Source organism: Delphinus delphis, chromosome 3, assembly GCF_949987515.2.
Source record: "Delphinus delphis chromosome 3, mDelDel1.2, whole genome shotgun sequence".
Taxonomy (NCBI): Eukaryota; Metazoa; Chordata; class Mammalia; order Artiodactyla; family Delphinidae; genus Delphinus; species Delphinus delphis.
Window position 1 is genome coordinate 45,775,619 of NC_082685.1, and position 14,729 is coordinate 45,790,347.

General features: G+C 39.8%; 1 protein-coding gene across 11 annotated transcripts in view; it reads right to left on the reverse strand.

Moving 5' to 3' along the window:
* Positions 1–14,729, reverse strand: part of G3BP1 (G3BP stress granule assembly factor 1) — an 89,357-nt gene that overhangs the window by 50,661 nt on the left and 23,967 nt on the right. For 10 of the 11 annotated variants that reach the window (XR_009518930.1, XR_009518931.1, XR_009518932.1 and 7 more), the window contains 5 exons: positions 13,701–13,802; positions 13,144–13,255; positions 12,797–12,925; positions 12,307–12,416; positions 8,126–8,237 (listed from right to left, as the gene is read on the reverse strand). Coding sequence is in view for 8 of the 11 variants with exons in the window: in XM_069540575.1 (XP_069396676.1) it covers positions 8,126–8,237; positions 12,307–12,416; positions 12,797–12,925; positions 13,144–13,255; positions 13,701–13,802 (565 nt within the window). In the remaining 3 variants the exon portion in view is untranslated. Of the gene's footprint in view, positions 1–477; positions 8,238–12,306; positions 12,417–12,796; positions 12,926–13,143; positions 13,256–13,700; positions 13,803–14,729 lie in introns of those variants that run through there. The other variant, XM_060008482.1, reaches the window with a different exon arrangement.

Below are 14,729 nucleotides of genomic sequence, written 5' to 3' on the forward strand. Positions count from 1 at the left end.
CACTTGGTATGGCCTTAATGCTGCAGTTAAGGATTTGTTTGGCTACCACCTTAAGCAGCATGTTAAGCAATCGCTTCCTACTGTACCTTTCTACTTCTCACTGGACTCTTCACCTTGAACAACCAATTAATTCCCCTTTGTCCCTGATTCTTCCCCATTTTTTGCATGAAGTCATAAATGTTATGGCAGTTATTTTTTGGCTTGTTAAAAAAAATCTATTTCTGCAGTTTGAAGATGGAATGTAAAATTTCTGTGATACATGTATATAAAAATATATTTATTGAACCATCCATATACACATATCCATGCTGATTCCAATGGAAAAAAAATTAAAGTTTTTCTGAAATTTTCCCTGTGGTTAACTCACAGTTGTTACTAGTTAACCGACTTTATATTAGGAGAACTTTTGAAATCTCCCCATTACCCGAGAGGAACCTACATATCATCTGGAAAACATCATTTCACTTAAGACAAGGCTTTACGCTGTTCATTCAAGATATATTTATTGATAGGTGCTATGGGAGATACAAAGATGACTCAGACACAGATCCTGCCCATAAGGAGCTTACAGTCTAGTAGGGAGGATAGAACACATACATGGGATACATGGTCAGAGCTAGGTTTCAGTAAGATGTATCTAATATCACGTAGAAAGTAGGCTGGGAATAAGAAGAGGTCAAGGAAGCTGAGAGGCCACTGAAATTATCTAAGTGAGGAGGAAGATGTGAAAGACTGCTGAGGTAGAACTGACAGGACTTAGCTGGACACTGGAGTAAGTAAGGAAACAAGAAGCAGATGACTAAGACTGAGTCTAAGGTGACTAAGACATAAGTCTAAGGTGACTTAGACTTATGGCATGGGTGATGACAAACTGAGAACAGAGTAGGTTTGGGAATTGAAATTTGGCGCATACAATTCTTGTGCGTAAACACAAAGTGCCCAGGATATACTGCGCACAATCAGAAAGAAATAGCTAAGGGCCCAGACCGGGGATGGAAGTACTTCAAAATGACCAGTGACTTCCTCCCTCCTCTGCCCACCCCTCAAAATTTCCCAACAATCCCCTCCACTATGAAATGCACAGGGCCTATAATTTACTGAATTAAGTCTGGTCTCTAGGCATGCCTCCCTTGTGAGAAAGAAAACAGAAATACATTAATTTATTAATTGAGTGAATCATCATTTACGGATGCTTTCATGTACCTCCAGGAGGAAGGAGGAATAAAGAGATTAATCCTCAAGTCCTTGTCCTCCAGGAGATTATGGTCTCATAAGGTAGGTCTGTTCTAATTCTAGGTTGAAGGGGTAAGTTATTAGCTAAGAGAAAGGTATAAAGTATTCTAGGAGCACATTTTAAAGTGAAGGTTGGGACAGAATTTCAAACAGGAGGGACAATGTGTAAGGAAAGTAGATGAGAATAAATTTGTTCCTCACTTCAAATTCTGCACAAATCAACTCCTAAAAGGGGGCTACCCTCTCGTAAGACATCTTTTCTCTTAGGGGAGAAAAAAAAAAAGCTCAAACTAGGCCTTGAAAAAAATGGCTTTGATGGTAAGAGATTTGGGAGAGATGGGGGTGGTGAGGAGAATGCAGATGCAAGTCTATCTTCAGGGAAGTGAAGGCACTTGAAGCCACGCAATCAGCCATACCTGGCTTGTTAGAGGAACCGTTAAGTAGTTCAGCATGGCTGGAGCATCCTTTCACGAAGTACAGGGAAAATCAGTGGAAAGGAAGATTAGGACCCTGATTCAAACACGGTGCTGCCAGGCACTGAACAGGGTACATGCCTAAGACCAAATTGCTGCCCCTTAGGAGCTTACAGTTATAACAATACAAGGTGGAAAAAGCACCACAATGTACAGAATGCAAAATGCTGAAGGATTTAGGAGAAAATTACAGCTGAGTTTCAGCTATTAACACATTAGGATACCCAATAGCTTTCTGACAGCTAGTAGTAAACCCATCCCTGAGGGGAACACAGTTAATGTCCTTACTGACAACAGGCCCTGGTAGAATTGGGCATTAAAACAGTTCTAAGAAAACAGAAAACTTGGGTATGAAAATGGAGCTAATGAAGCAACGGAGTAAGCATATAAAATGTGGCTCCTTCCCTTTTCTCCCCACATCCTACCCTTTAACAGCTCTGGCTTACAGAGCGAACATAGGGCAGGACTGGCAATTCCCGAATGTGCTTTAAGCTGACTTGAAACTCTGTACTAGTAATCTGGGCCATCTATCTTTTGAAAACTTAAGGGGTTATACAAATCACCTTAGTCCTTTCCAGCACTAATATTCTAAGAATTACAGGAGTCTCCTGTTTCTTGTGGTAACCATCAGTATGGGAAGAAAAACTTTATGGAACTATTCTGATGTTTCTCACTTAAAATTATGATTTTTTTCTTTTATATAAACCGTAAATGATTCCTATCCCATCAGCTAAGTTCCATGCCCACCCCACTCTTCTTCAAAACCAACATCTACCTATACGAATTTATTTTTAACATCATGTGTTCTGCATAATCTAGAGTGTACACTGAATCTTTAAAGAAACGAAGTCCCTTCTTCTTTCCTACATCCTTATGTCTTCATTTAAAAGGCCCAAATCAGGGTACATACGCTCCTCATAAAAACATTTAAGAATTTAAACCAAACCCAAAGTCAAACAGGTGACAACAAAGCTTAGGGAGATTATCAGTAACCAAAGTGGTTAATATAGCAGTAGTTAAAACTGTTTATATACATATTAAATGATACAACCATCCCTCTAACTACAACCAATAATACAGGCAAACTTCCCATAAATGGGTTTCCGAAAAATAAATACCTGCTAAAGTAATTCAACAGTGAATTTTTGGTAAGCATTGCTTACTTTTTTAAAAAACAAAAACACATTGGATACGAGTCCCTTAGGAATCTGTGATACTGGACATATTTCGAAGTAATAAACACATATGGATTTCTGTAACTATTCAGGTCACATGGTTTATGGAAGTAAGAGGAGAAATGATTTCTAATACTATTTTATTTTCCTCTCACTGGGAACTAGAAAAAGCTACCAGGTTCAAGTGGAAACTGGAAGAGAGGTCGACTTCAAAAGTCATGCAATCAAAGACAGAGGCTTCCCTGGTGGCGCAGTGGTTAAGAATCTGCCTGCCAATGCAGGGGACAGGGGTTCGAGCCCTGGTCCAGGAAGATCCCACATGTCGCGGAGCAACTAAGCCCGTGAGCCACAACTACTGAGCCTGCGCTCTTGAGCCCGCGAGGCACAACTGCTGAATCCCGTGCACCGGAACTACTGAAGCCCGCATGCATAGAGCCTGTGCTCCGCAACAAGAGAAGCCACCGCAATGAGAAGTCCGCGCACCGCAACGAAGAGCAGCCCCTGCTCGCCGCAACTAGAGAAAGCCCGCCCGCAGCAAGAAAGACCCAACACAGCCAAAAATAAATTAAAAAAAAAAAGGAAAACAACTTTGATTCTAAGCCAATACATAAGCATAATCATAAGCAAAACTGGTTAAGGGCTGTAGGCCACCTTTAATCAACTTCTCACTCAGGCCATTATGAAAGACTGCTTCATGAGAGCATGAGCAAAGCAGTCTAATTTTAGCATCATCCTAAGTTAGATACATACCTACTAAAAAGAATGAAAATAAAAGTTTTATCTCACATGTGCCACCATTTCTTCTTTAATTCAGTCTAGCAAGAGTTCACAAGCCTATCTATGGTCCCCAGAACCTCGATATTAAAGTAAACAAATTCTAAAAGATATTACTACCCTAAAACCACAAATCCTTGTTTAATTATCTAGTACAATATGGCCATTACTTGATGAGCAACTTTAACCTACAACCCCATCCCACATAAGACATTGCTAAGTTGCTAACACACTCTTTAAGGTTTCTAAAACATTTGCGAAAGTACCTCTAACTGTCCACTGCCCATCTGTGGTATATTATATTAGGCAGTTAGCTAGAACCCCAATTTCAAATAGATGCTGAACTTGCTTCTTTTACAAGGTTCAAAATTGCTAAACTGAAACTTCAACAATTATCTAATTTGTATGCAGTTCCTGCAGAGATTCTTTCAAGTAGCACAAAAATAAAACTTTAATATAAAAGATATTTTTAGATCAGTAGATTTGACAAATGCAATCATTTACTTAAAATAAGCCACAACATGAACAATGGTCTACAAATTTAAACCTCGTAGAAAGAAATTTTCATATGGATTCGAACAAATTGTTTTCTATAAAGTGCCACGTTTTCCACTAAATCATTCAACTCTACAAAGGTTTTCAAATATAAAAGGGATGAAGAAAAGCATCAGAGGATGGCAGTTATAAGCAAAACACAACTGCTATAAACTCATCTGTATGATGCTGATAAAAATATTACTTCCATATCTAGATTAAATTGTATCAAATGTATTATCAAACCAGATGAGAAAATAATCTTGTAACTCAATATTACTGTGTTACCATACAGTCTGCAAAGCCCTACAAAATCAATGTTTATGCATCTACTTTACCCTAAAGGAAATGGAGAACAGTAATGCTAACCTTGATCCGAATGTTTGCAGACTCAAGTCTCTATACTGTAGTTATTTCATGCCCTATGCCCCTAATGTCATTCAAATATAAATACGTAGGCATTATGGTTTTAGAGAAAAAGCAAGAGTTTTGGAAGCCAATCTGCTCCTAAGCTACATGGATGACTTTGAGGCCTGTGATGTCATTTCTTCATCTATTACTTTGGGAGAAATCGCACCTAACCCACAGGGTTATAGTTGTGAAAATTTAGTTGTCTAACCTAAAACTAAAGTGCAATTCAACTAACACTGTGGTAGTAACCTACTCATCCAAAGCCAAATAAGTATTTTTGCATTATCCATTTCACTGCTCCACAGCAACAGCTCAAAAAGTTGAGAACACAGGAGACACAAGTAAAGCCCAACCTCAGCACAAAAGCAAACAAAATTATTTTTGTACAACCAAGATCTATCTATTTTCAACAGACCTTAGGAGACCCACTGAACCAAACTAGTCTTACCTAGCTAAAATATTCATGGGTGAATTAAACTCAGTAAAGAACTGCATGTTGGGCCATTCCTACAGATGAAAAATTATGTTGAATGTGATGAGTTGATGCTGTCTACAGAAAATCTTGCCCTAACCTATTTTATTTTCACTCTTTAACTGTGAAATATGTGAATATATGTGTATCTAGGGTGACATGTTTATTCCATCAGCAATAATGTAATCGATGATAGCTGGATACTTAATAGTGTTAACCATGACGCTAAATCCTATTTATAAAGTCCAATGCTAATCAAAACACCATAATATCCCAATTATGATAACTTGAAATTATTGAAGCAATCTTTTCTTTTCTGAAATTATGCAGTAATCCCCTGCAATAAATTACAAGCAGCATCTAGTACATTGCTACTACCTCTCCAAATTAAAAAAAAAAAACACACAATTGGTACAGATAAAGGAAAGCTGAGATTATTACTTACAGTAGTTGTTACTATAATTCCTGAGAGAGATTTACTTGCTAATTTGTTTATTTTTCTGAGGCTCTATTTCAGAGGAAGGACAACTTTCACTGCAGTTGCCCTAGTCCACCATTCCACCCACCATGAATTACAGGAGTAGGGACTACCTGTGTTCTCAATGGGGTTGCTTCATTTTCAAAGGGCACTTGGCACCACTGGCCCCCACCCAGCAAACCCTAGATGCAGGGTATGCATCTCCCTCTACCCCCAACCCACCAAAAATCCCACACATTTCTGCATGTCCTCTAGGATATAGTAACAGCCCCAAGTTGAGAAACACTGCATCTAGTTAGTGCCCTTAAAGCTCTGTTCTAAGGAGGAAGAACTTTTTGAAATGTACGGTTTAGTATTCACTTATGAAAAATGGTTTCTAGGTTATCTATAATTTATCACCAAACACTTACTGCAACTCAATTTTTTTCTCAAAAATAACTCAGGCTAAATTTTCTTCTTTCTACCACAAGCTTAATATAAGCTACGAAAGTACAAGCTGAATTTCTTCCAATTATCACTGGCCTGGGCCAAATGAAGTGGTTACCAATTAGTTATTTAAACTGACCCAAAACACAGCCATGTGACTCAGTTATAAAAGTTTCTTTATGTGAAAGAAATGTTGCCAATTTTCAAATATTTGAGGTACTGAGGGTCAACTGATAACATCAAACTTCATTTTAGTTTAAGGCTACACCCTTCAGCAAACCTAGAGTTTCCCAGTAACAGCAAAACAAACATTCCTATTCCTACTAATATTCTATCCTCAAACAATAGTCCTAAAGATGAATACTGTTAAGAAAACAAATAAGTTAAACTTGACAAGCTCATTGCCCTTCGATTAATGACAAGTTATCATGCAAAGGCTTGCTTCACAAATGTGTAAACAAAACCTTCAACCATCTCCCTAAGAGCACTCAACAGTAATATACTATGCAAAACGAGTATTAGTCTATATTGCCAGATTAAATTTTCTTCCAGAAACATTTTAATAAAAATTGGCCATTTCTGGGCTTCCCTGGTGGCACCGTGGTTGAGAGTCCGCCTGCCGATGCAGGGGACGTGGGTTCATGCCCCGGTCCGGGAAGATCCCACATGCCGTGGAGCGGCTGGGCCTGTGAGCCATGGCTGCTGAGCCTGCGCGTCCGGAGCCTGTGCTCCGCAACGGGAGAGGCCACAACAGTGAGAGGCCCGCGTACCACAAAGAAAAAAAAAAAAAAAAAAATTGGCCATTTCCAAGAAACACTCACTGCATGCCCACCAATAAAAGGGAAGCATAACAAAATAGAAAATTTACCATATGGCTATGATTTAAGAAAAAAAACTAGTGCACACTCAAGCACACCAGCAAAGTCCAATATTAAAGTCACATTCTTTCTTACGGGCCACGATTAGGATTCTGAAGAGACACTGAAATAAAACTTAATACAAATGCTGAACTACTCAGGTCAAAGGACCTCTACAGAAGCATCTGACCTCAAAAGCATTCCAGTTTGAGACTCAATTTCAGAATAAGGCATAACAAATGAACACAAGACATACAGGGTGAAAGAGGGATTCTATAATTCCCAACATACTCTGAACCTAATAGAACAAATCTTATTGTTTTTATTATTATTTTTCTTTTAAACAATTGCCAAGACTGGAATCAAAGATAAATAGAAGGCACAACAGTTTTGCTCTGGTTTTGTGTTATTCAGATTTTTGAAATTTTTTGGGGTCTTTTTGGTTTTTTTTTAACAAATACAAATTAAACATGAAAAAACTCTACTTCAAAAAAAAAAATCTAACAGTTCAAGAAAAGCTTATCAGTTGCATTCTAGACATTTAAAACCTATCTCACAGTTTAAATTTCAATGGTAAAAACAGGTTTTGGAACTGTTCTGCAACCACGTATCCAAAGAAAAACTCTACTAACACCTTTTATTCAGTTTTTAACCATACCAGAGAGAATTTAAATTGTCAATTTTTCCAATGGCAATTTTTCCACACCAGAAGGTAGTTATGACTCTCAAAGAAGAGACAATTTGGGTTCTTCCTGCCTTCAAAATGTTTATCAAATCCTGTAATTCTCACAGGCTTTTGAAACATGTAGAAAATAAGTAAGAAATATTCCAATGAATGAAACATACCAAATGTCAGTAATAAGCAAGACACATTCCTTTGGGGAAACTGTTAAAAAAAAATCCAGTCTATATGCAAATAAAGCAAGGAAACGCAGTCTTTTTTTTTTCTTCTTTAAAAATCCACTTTTCCTAAAATATCATTCCACAAAACTGGAAGTGAAGGACTAAAAGGTGGAGGGGTGGGGGTGAGAGGGGAAGGAGCACACACCAGTAACACAAAAAGTAGAATTGTACAAACTTAAGCAGTTTATCATAGACTAGGATCAGATTCCAAGATACCAAAAGGTTGGCTGAAGAAATCACCATTCTGTGGGAGCTAGGGTTTGTACTGCTGCCTGAAGATCGGTGAAGAGCAATTCACTGCCTTGGAGCAATGCCCCTTCCCACTCCAAATCCTGGTTTCTGCACCATGCCTCCACGGGGTGGGCCTCTCATCCCACCACCCAGCCCACCTCGAGGGCCTCCAGGTCCCCGAAGGCGGTTATCTCGGCGGTCTCCTTCCCGGGCGGCTCGAGTCTTCTTTTCTTCCACATTCAGACGGACCTCACCTCTGAACATGATGGGCTGTAAGAACCAAGGTGAACAGACTTACAGAGTGCTTATGGGCTACTGACTACCAAAGACAAAACAAAGCTATAAAACCAAGACAAAACAAGGAACCAGCAGGTTACAAATCACCTACGTGCTCACAGCGCAGTTTTTTGTCTCAAACTCAGAACACATAATTTTCCCACTAACAGATACATGGAAAAGCAGTTAGGTATGCAAGCTAGTTCAAAAGTCAAAAAGTCAATTTAAACAGTGCAGCAGAGTAACTCTCTTTGTACTTATTAAAGCACATCTTATATTCCCACAGAATTATATAAATAGAATATAAATAAAAATTGCCACCTTCTCCATGGATTGGGAGGCTTAGAATAAAATCCCATCATCACCTAATGTGGAAAGACTTTGCTGCACATGTTTATGCAAAGTACATATATGTCTCAAAAACATCATGAATTTCATCTAAATATAATCTTAAAATGCTATTTGCCTGAACAGAATTTGGGAAAATACTGAAGATACTAAAGATACCAGATCTTAGTGCAGGAAAAAAAAGAAACTTCCCACTATGTCTTGGGCTTTCTTTTTTGCCAAGAGAAGTACAGCAAACAAAGGGTTACTCAAGATTCCAATGAACTCAATTTACGCTCCTTGCTGGTACTCAGTGGTTTTCTACTGTAATATTTTTTAAAATAAATATCTAACAGTACTTACTATGCAGAGAAGTATTCTATATACTTCACTTTTATTATCTCATTTAATCTTCACAACAACCCTTTCAAGGTTGTTAGCACACCTATTTTATAGAGACCAGCAAACTATGCGCCAGGGAGGTTAAGGAACAAGACTGCACGGGTCACAAGGCTAGTGAGAGACAGAAGAGCAATGTAAACCAAGGCATCCTGACAGGAAAGCATGAGCTCTGAACCGACACAGCATGGTCAGACACCACGGTCATATTCTATGAGCTATTTCTGTACTCATAAAAAATTACTGAAGGGGGTTTCCCTGGTAGCACAGTGGTTAAGACTCTGCGCTCCCAATGCAGGGGACCCGGGTTCGATCCCTGGTCAGGGAACTAGATCCCACATGCATGCCGCAACCAGGAGTTTGCATGCTACAGCTAAGGAGTCAGACAGCCACAACTAAGGAGCCAGCAAGCCACAACTAAGGAGCCCGCCTGCCGCAACTAAGACCCGATGCAACCAAATAAATAAATAAATATTTAAAAATTAAGAACAAACCAAAACAAAAAAAAGTCTAAAAAAATTCTTAAGGGAGTATGGTAGACTTCTACCAATACAGTGAGGTGAGGGAAAGGCAAGCTACATCTGAAGTCACCAGAGTTCACAGGAATGATCTGAAAGTGCATGTAAGGAAACATGCATGGGGGTGGGGCGGGGGAGCCTCTTTTGAGCTCTGACTCTAAAGTGAATTTTAAATTCTGATTAAATATATACTTATATTTGTACATTTATAAGTATTTTAACACAAATTTACAAATATTTATATATATATTTTTTTTTATATACACAGCATATAAATCACACACATTAATGTGAAGTGCTGTTCCTGGTAATGTTCTAGATACAATGGGAAAAATAAAATCATTTAAAGTCTGAAAGATAAGGAGAGGTTAGGACTGCGGATATTTTAAAAGGTAGTTATAGAAGATACCTCTATGGAGGTATCACAAGGATAGAAGCAATCTGAATGAAAAAAGGTAGCAGACATACAGCCCACTTTCTGAGGAAATTTACCTCAACAATTTCTATGCATAATGATGCCATGCCTTACCCACAGGGGTTAAATGAAACACCAAAGCCCTCATCTTGGATAATTAACTGGAAGCAAGCTATCCGGCGTGACCTTGTTTGGCCCCACAGGAGTATCATACCATCTAAGAAAATACAAAGTCAAGGCTGCACCAAAAAGTGTGGCCCCTGGATCTATTGTACGCTCAATGGTGGATTTACCAACAAAGCCTACTGGACATCTCTGTGTTCAGTATTCTGTGTCCTGGGTGACATAAGCCATATTCTCTCCACACTTCTCAGGGTTTTGCAGGAGATGCTTCACAAAAGTAGTGGTCCAACAGTTTGATAGACAATGCACATTTCAGATTAAGGCTAACTTAATGTTATGACCACAACATTAAACTTTGTAATATACCCATTAACATTCTGGAGAGCATCAGAGGTTCTGGAGAACCTCTGGGAAATAATGATCTACAACATTTCTAACTAACATGGTTAATAAAATGTGTAAGTTTTAAATGGCAGACTGAAAGCAGATTAGTGGTTGCCAGGGGCTGGGGAGAGAGGATATGGGGAAAAACTGCTCAATGAGTAAGGGACTTACTTTTAATGAAAATGTTTTGCAACTAGATAGGTGATGGTTGCACAACAATGTGTATTAAATGCCAATGAGTTGCACACTGTATTATTATTATTTTTTTTTTTTTTTTTTTTTTGCGGTACGCGGGCCTCTCACTGTTGTGGCCTCTCTCGCTGCGGAGCACAGGCTCCAGACGCGCAGGCTCAGCAGCCAAGGCTCACAGGCCCGGCCGCTCTGCGGCACGTGAGATCCTCCCGGACCAGGGCACGAACCCGTGTCCCCTGCATCGGCAGGCGGACTCTCAACCACTGCACCACCAGGGAAGCCCTGCATTATTTTTTAATGAAATTTTTTGTTTTGTTTTGTTAATTTGTCTTTGGCCACGCTGGATCTTCATGGCTGTGTGCAGGCTTTTGCTAGTTGCACAGAGCAGGGGCTACTCTTCGTTGTAGTGTGCGGGCTTCTCATTCCAGTGGGTTCTCTTGCTATGGAGCACAGGCTCTAGGCACATGGGCTTCAGTAGTTGCAGCACGCGGGCTCAGTAGTTGCGGCACACGGGCCCTAGAGCAAACGGGCTTCAGTAGTTGTGGCGCATGGGCTCAGTTGCTGCAGCGCGCAGGCTCTAGGGTACACAGGCCTCATTAGTTGTGGTGCACAGGCTCAGTGGCTGTGGCTCGCGGGCCCTAGAGCGCAGACTCAGTAGTTGTGGCACATGGGCTTAGTTACTCCGCGGCGTGTGGGATCCTCCCAGACCAGGGCTCAAACCCATGTCCCCTGCATTGGCAGGCAGATTCTTAACCACTGCGCCAACAAGGAAGTCTTGAACTTTAAAATGGTTAATTTTGTTATATGAATTTCACCTCAATCGAAAAAAAAGTGAGGTCTTAAAACTCCCACACCCATCTCAGTAAATTAACAGTATTTACACCTTTGTTATTCTCTACTACTACAGAAAGTGGTTTTTGCTAATGAAAGACGTGGGGGAAGGAAAGGGCTCTTTTTTTTTTTTTTTTTTTTTTTGCGGTACATGGGCCTCTCACTGTTGTGGCCTTCCCGTTGCGGAGCACAGGCTCCGGACGGGCAGGCTCAGCGGCCATGGCTCAAGGGCCTAGCCGCTCCGTGGCATGTGGGATCTTCCCAGACCGGGGCGCGAACCCGTGTCCCCTGCATCGGCAGGCAGACTCTCAACCACTGCGCCACCAGGGAAGCCCAGGAACGGTCTCTTTAAGAACATAGAAATAAGATTCTGATTCTACAAATCCCTCTATTATTAGAAAAGTACTGTTAATAAAAGTGCCTTAAGGTAGGGTGACTCCAAACCCAGACAACTTATAGAACAGAAGTAGTTCCTCATGGTTATACCCAAACAGTTACATATGAAGACTACAAATATACCTGCTAAACAAACTGATTCTAAGTTATCATAGCTAAAAGTAACATAATATTTAATTCATCACTTACACCAGAAGCCACTAAGCCACTACCAAAGAAAGGAACTGCATAAATCTCAGTGCATTGGTTACCATAGTTATTTCATTCTCCATCATGCACATATTCAAAAAGTACATTATTTGGATGGCAGTTTTGTTTTTCTAACTCCCAGGCAGTTCTTTTAATAATGGTTAAACATGATGGAAAATATTACCCAGACATGTTGGAATAAACTGCGCTTTACATATAAGACACAGTTTTAAGGATGAATACATTAAAAGACCAAAGATACAGAAAATCAAGATGAAAAACTGCTTACCCTGTTGCTAAGCACCTTCTGAACAGGCTCAGAATCATCAAACACAACGAACCCAAAATTGGGTAATTTCCCACCGCTGTTAATACGCAGCTCTACCACATTCCCATAATCTGCAAGTGGAACACAGATTCTCAAATAACTTAGAACATTTCCTTTAAGTATTACACGCGCACTGTCCAATGAAAGCCACTAGTAACACATGGTTACAAAGCATGTGAATTGTGGCTACTCCAAAATAAGATGTGCCCTACGTGCAACATACACACTGGATTTCAAAGACTTAGGATAGGCTGATGGAAAGTACCTCATGTTTGTACATATTAAGATGATGTCTTAGATACACTGGGTTAAATATTAAAATTAAATTATCCAGGTTCTTTTTGCCTTTTAAAATGTTACTACAAAACTTAAAATTATAAATGTGGCTCATCTGTTTCTATTGGATAGCACTGTATTAAATGAATCTAGTATTTAAAACTCAATAACCTACTTTGAAAAAAATCTTTAAGCTCTGATTTGTCCACCTCATGAGGCAGGTTGCCGATAAAGAGTTGGTGACTGTCAGGGTGTCTCACGATTCTTCGGGGTTCAACGTCACCTTGCTCACCAGCCTCACGGACTGAAGAGGAAACAAAAGCAGGAAGGAATGAGAAAGAGGACACCTTTACATGACTGTTCCATTCAACAGTTCTCTCGACCCCTAAATACAGGCAATTCCATTAACTCCACAACATATTTTTTAAAATCTAAGTACACGCAAACATCAACTACCCTCCCAAAACAAGCTCTCACCCTCAACAGGCTCAGACTAAAGAAGCCACCCTTCTGAGCTCTCACCTGGTCTAGGTCCCCTCTGGGGAGGAACATTTATTCGCTGTTCTCGCACCCTTTGATCCCTCTGAGGCCTCTGCGGTGGAATCTGAGATTCAGGCTTAGACTCCGGACGAGGCTAAAAAATGTGTAACGTTAACTTTTGTGTAAGAACAAAGCAAGCTTACCTTTTATTCTTGTGAAGTATCCTAGCTAACAATAAGGTTTAAACTAGAAAATGACAACTCCCTCATTCTCTCACACACACACAAAAAAAAACACATTAAAAATCACCTTGTAACACAGATGTAGAGAACAAACGTATGGACACCAAGGGGAAAAAGTGGCAGGGGCGGGGGCTGGTGGTGTGATGAATTGGGTGATTGGGATTGACATGTATACATTGATGTGTATAAAACTGATGACTAATAAGAACCTGCTGTATAAAAAAATTAAATTAAAAAATAAAAAAAAAATCACCTTGTACCCTTCTCCTCTGCCTTATTCATTAAACCTCTGTGAAATCACATTACACAAAAATACAAGTAAATTTGCCTAATATGCAAGCTTAATTAGAAACTCACCTGTGAAGCTGGTACTTTAACAACATGAGGTGGTATCCCAGTAACTGGAACAGCTCCACTGGGTGGAAGGTTCTTACTGGTCACAGATGCCCAAGAAAATGTCTAAGGGAACACACCAACGTCAGTTGATTACACTACTTATCACAACAATATAAAAGGTATTAGCTTTTGGGCTTCCCTGGTGGTGCAGTGGTTAAGAATCCGCCTACCAATGCAGGGTACACGGGTTCAAGCCCTGGGCCGGGAAGATCCCACATGCCACGGAGCAACTAAGCCCATGTGCCACAACTACTGAGCCTGCGCTCTAGAGCCTGCGAGCCACACCTACTGAAGCCTGGGCACGCAGAGCCCGTGCTCCACAATTAGAGAAGCCACCGCAATGAGAAGCCCACGCACCACAACCAAGAGTAGCTCCCGCTTGCCGCAACTAGAGAAAGACCACACACAACAAAGACTCAACACAGCAATAAATAAATAAAATTTATTTTAAAAAAAGGTATTAACTTTTGAATTCTTGTATTATTACATGTGCATCTCATCTGCAGAGGCAAGATGGAATTTATAAGTAACTTGAGATTCCTTTTCCCCTCTACTTAAAATTTAGTACTAAAATTCTTAGGACTAATCAAGTATCAGCAAAGTATGAGAGGCTACTTTCACGTAATTTCAAGTTTGTGAATCAAAGAAAATTCTCCTTCCAAAACCAGCTCTTCCTCCTATGATTCTCTCAATCTATAACCCAATTACACCAACTTTAGAATCTTCTTGAGTTATATCAATCAATACCAAAATCACCAAATCCTATTATTTACATCTTAAATCTCTTCTCCAGCTCCACTGCCATGACCCTAATCCAAGATGTCATTACCTCTCTCCAGAACTACTATAATTAAGCCACCTAAGTTGTCATCCATTCTCAATCCAGCCAACCTACTTTTCCACCTGCAAGCTAAAGTGATTTCACCATTTCTCTTTCCTCCTCACCCAGAAGCTTCCAGAGACCAAGAACTCTATCTACTTTACTGACAG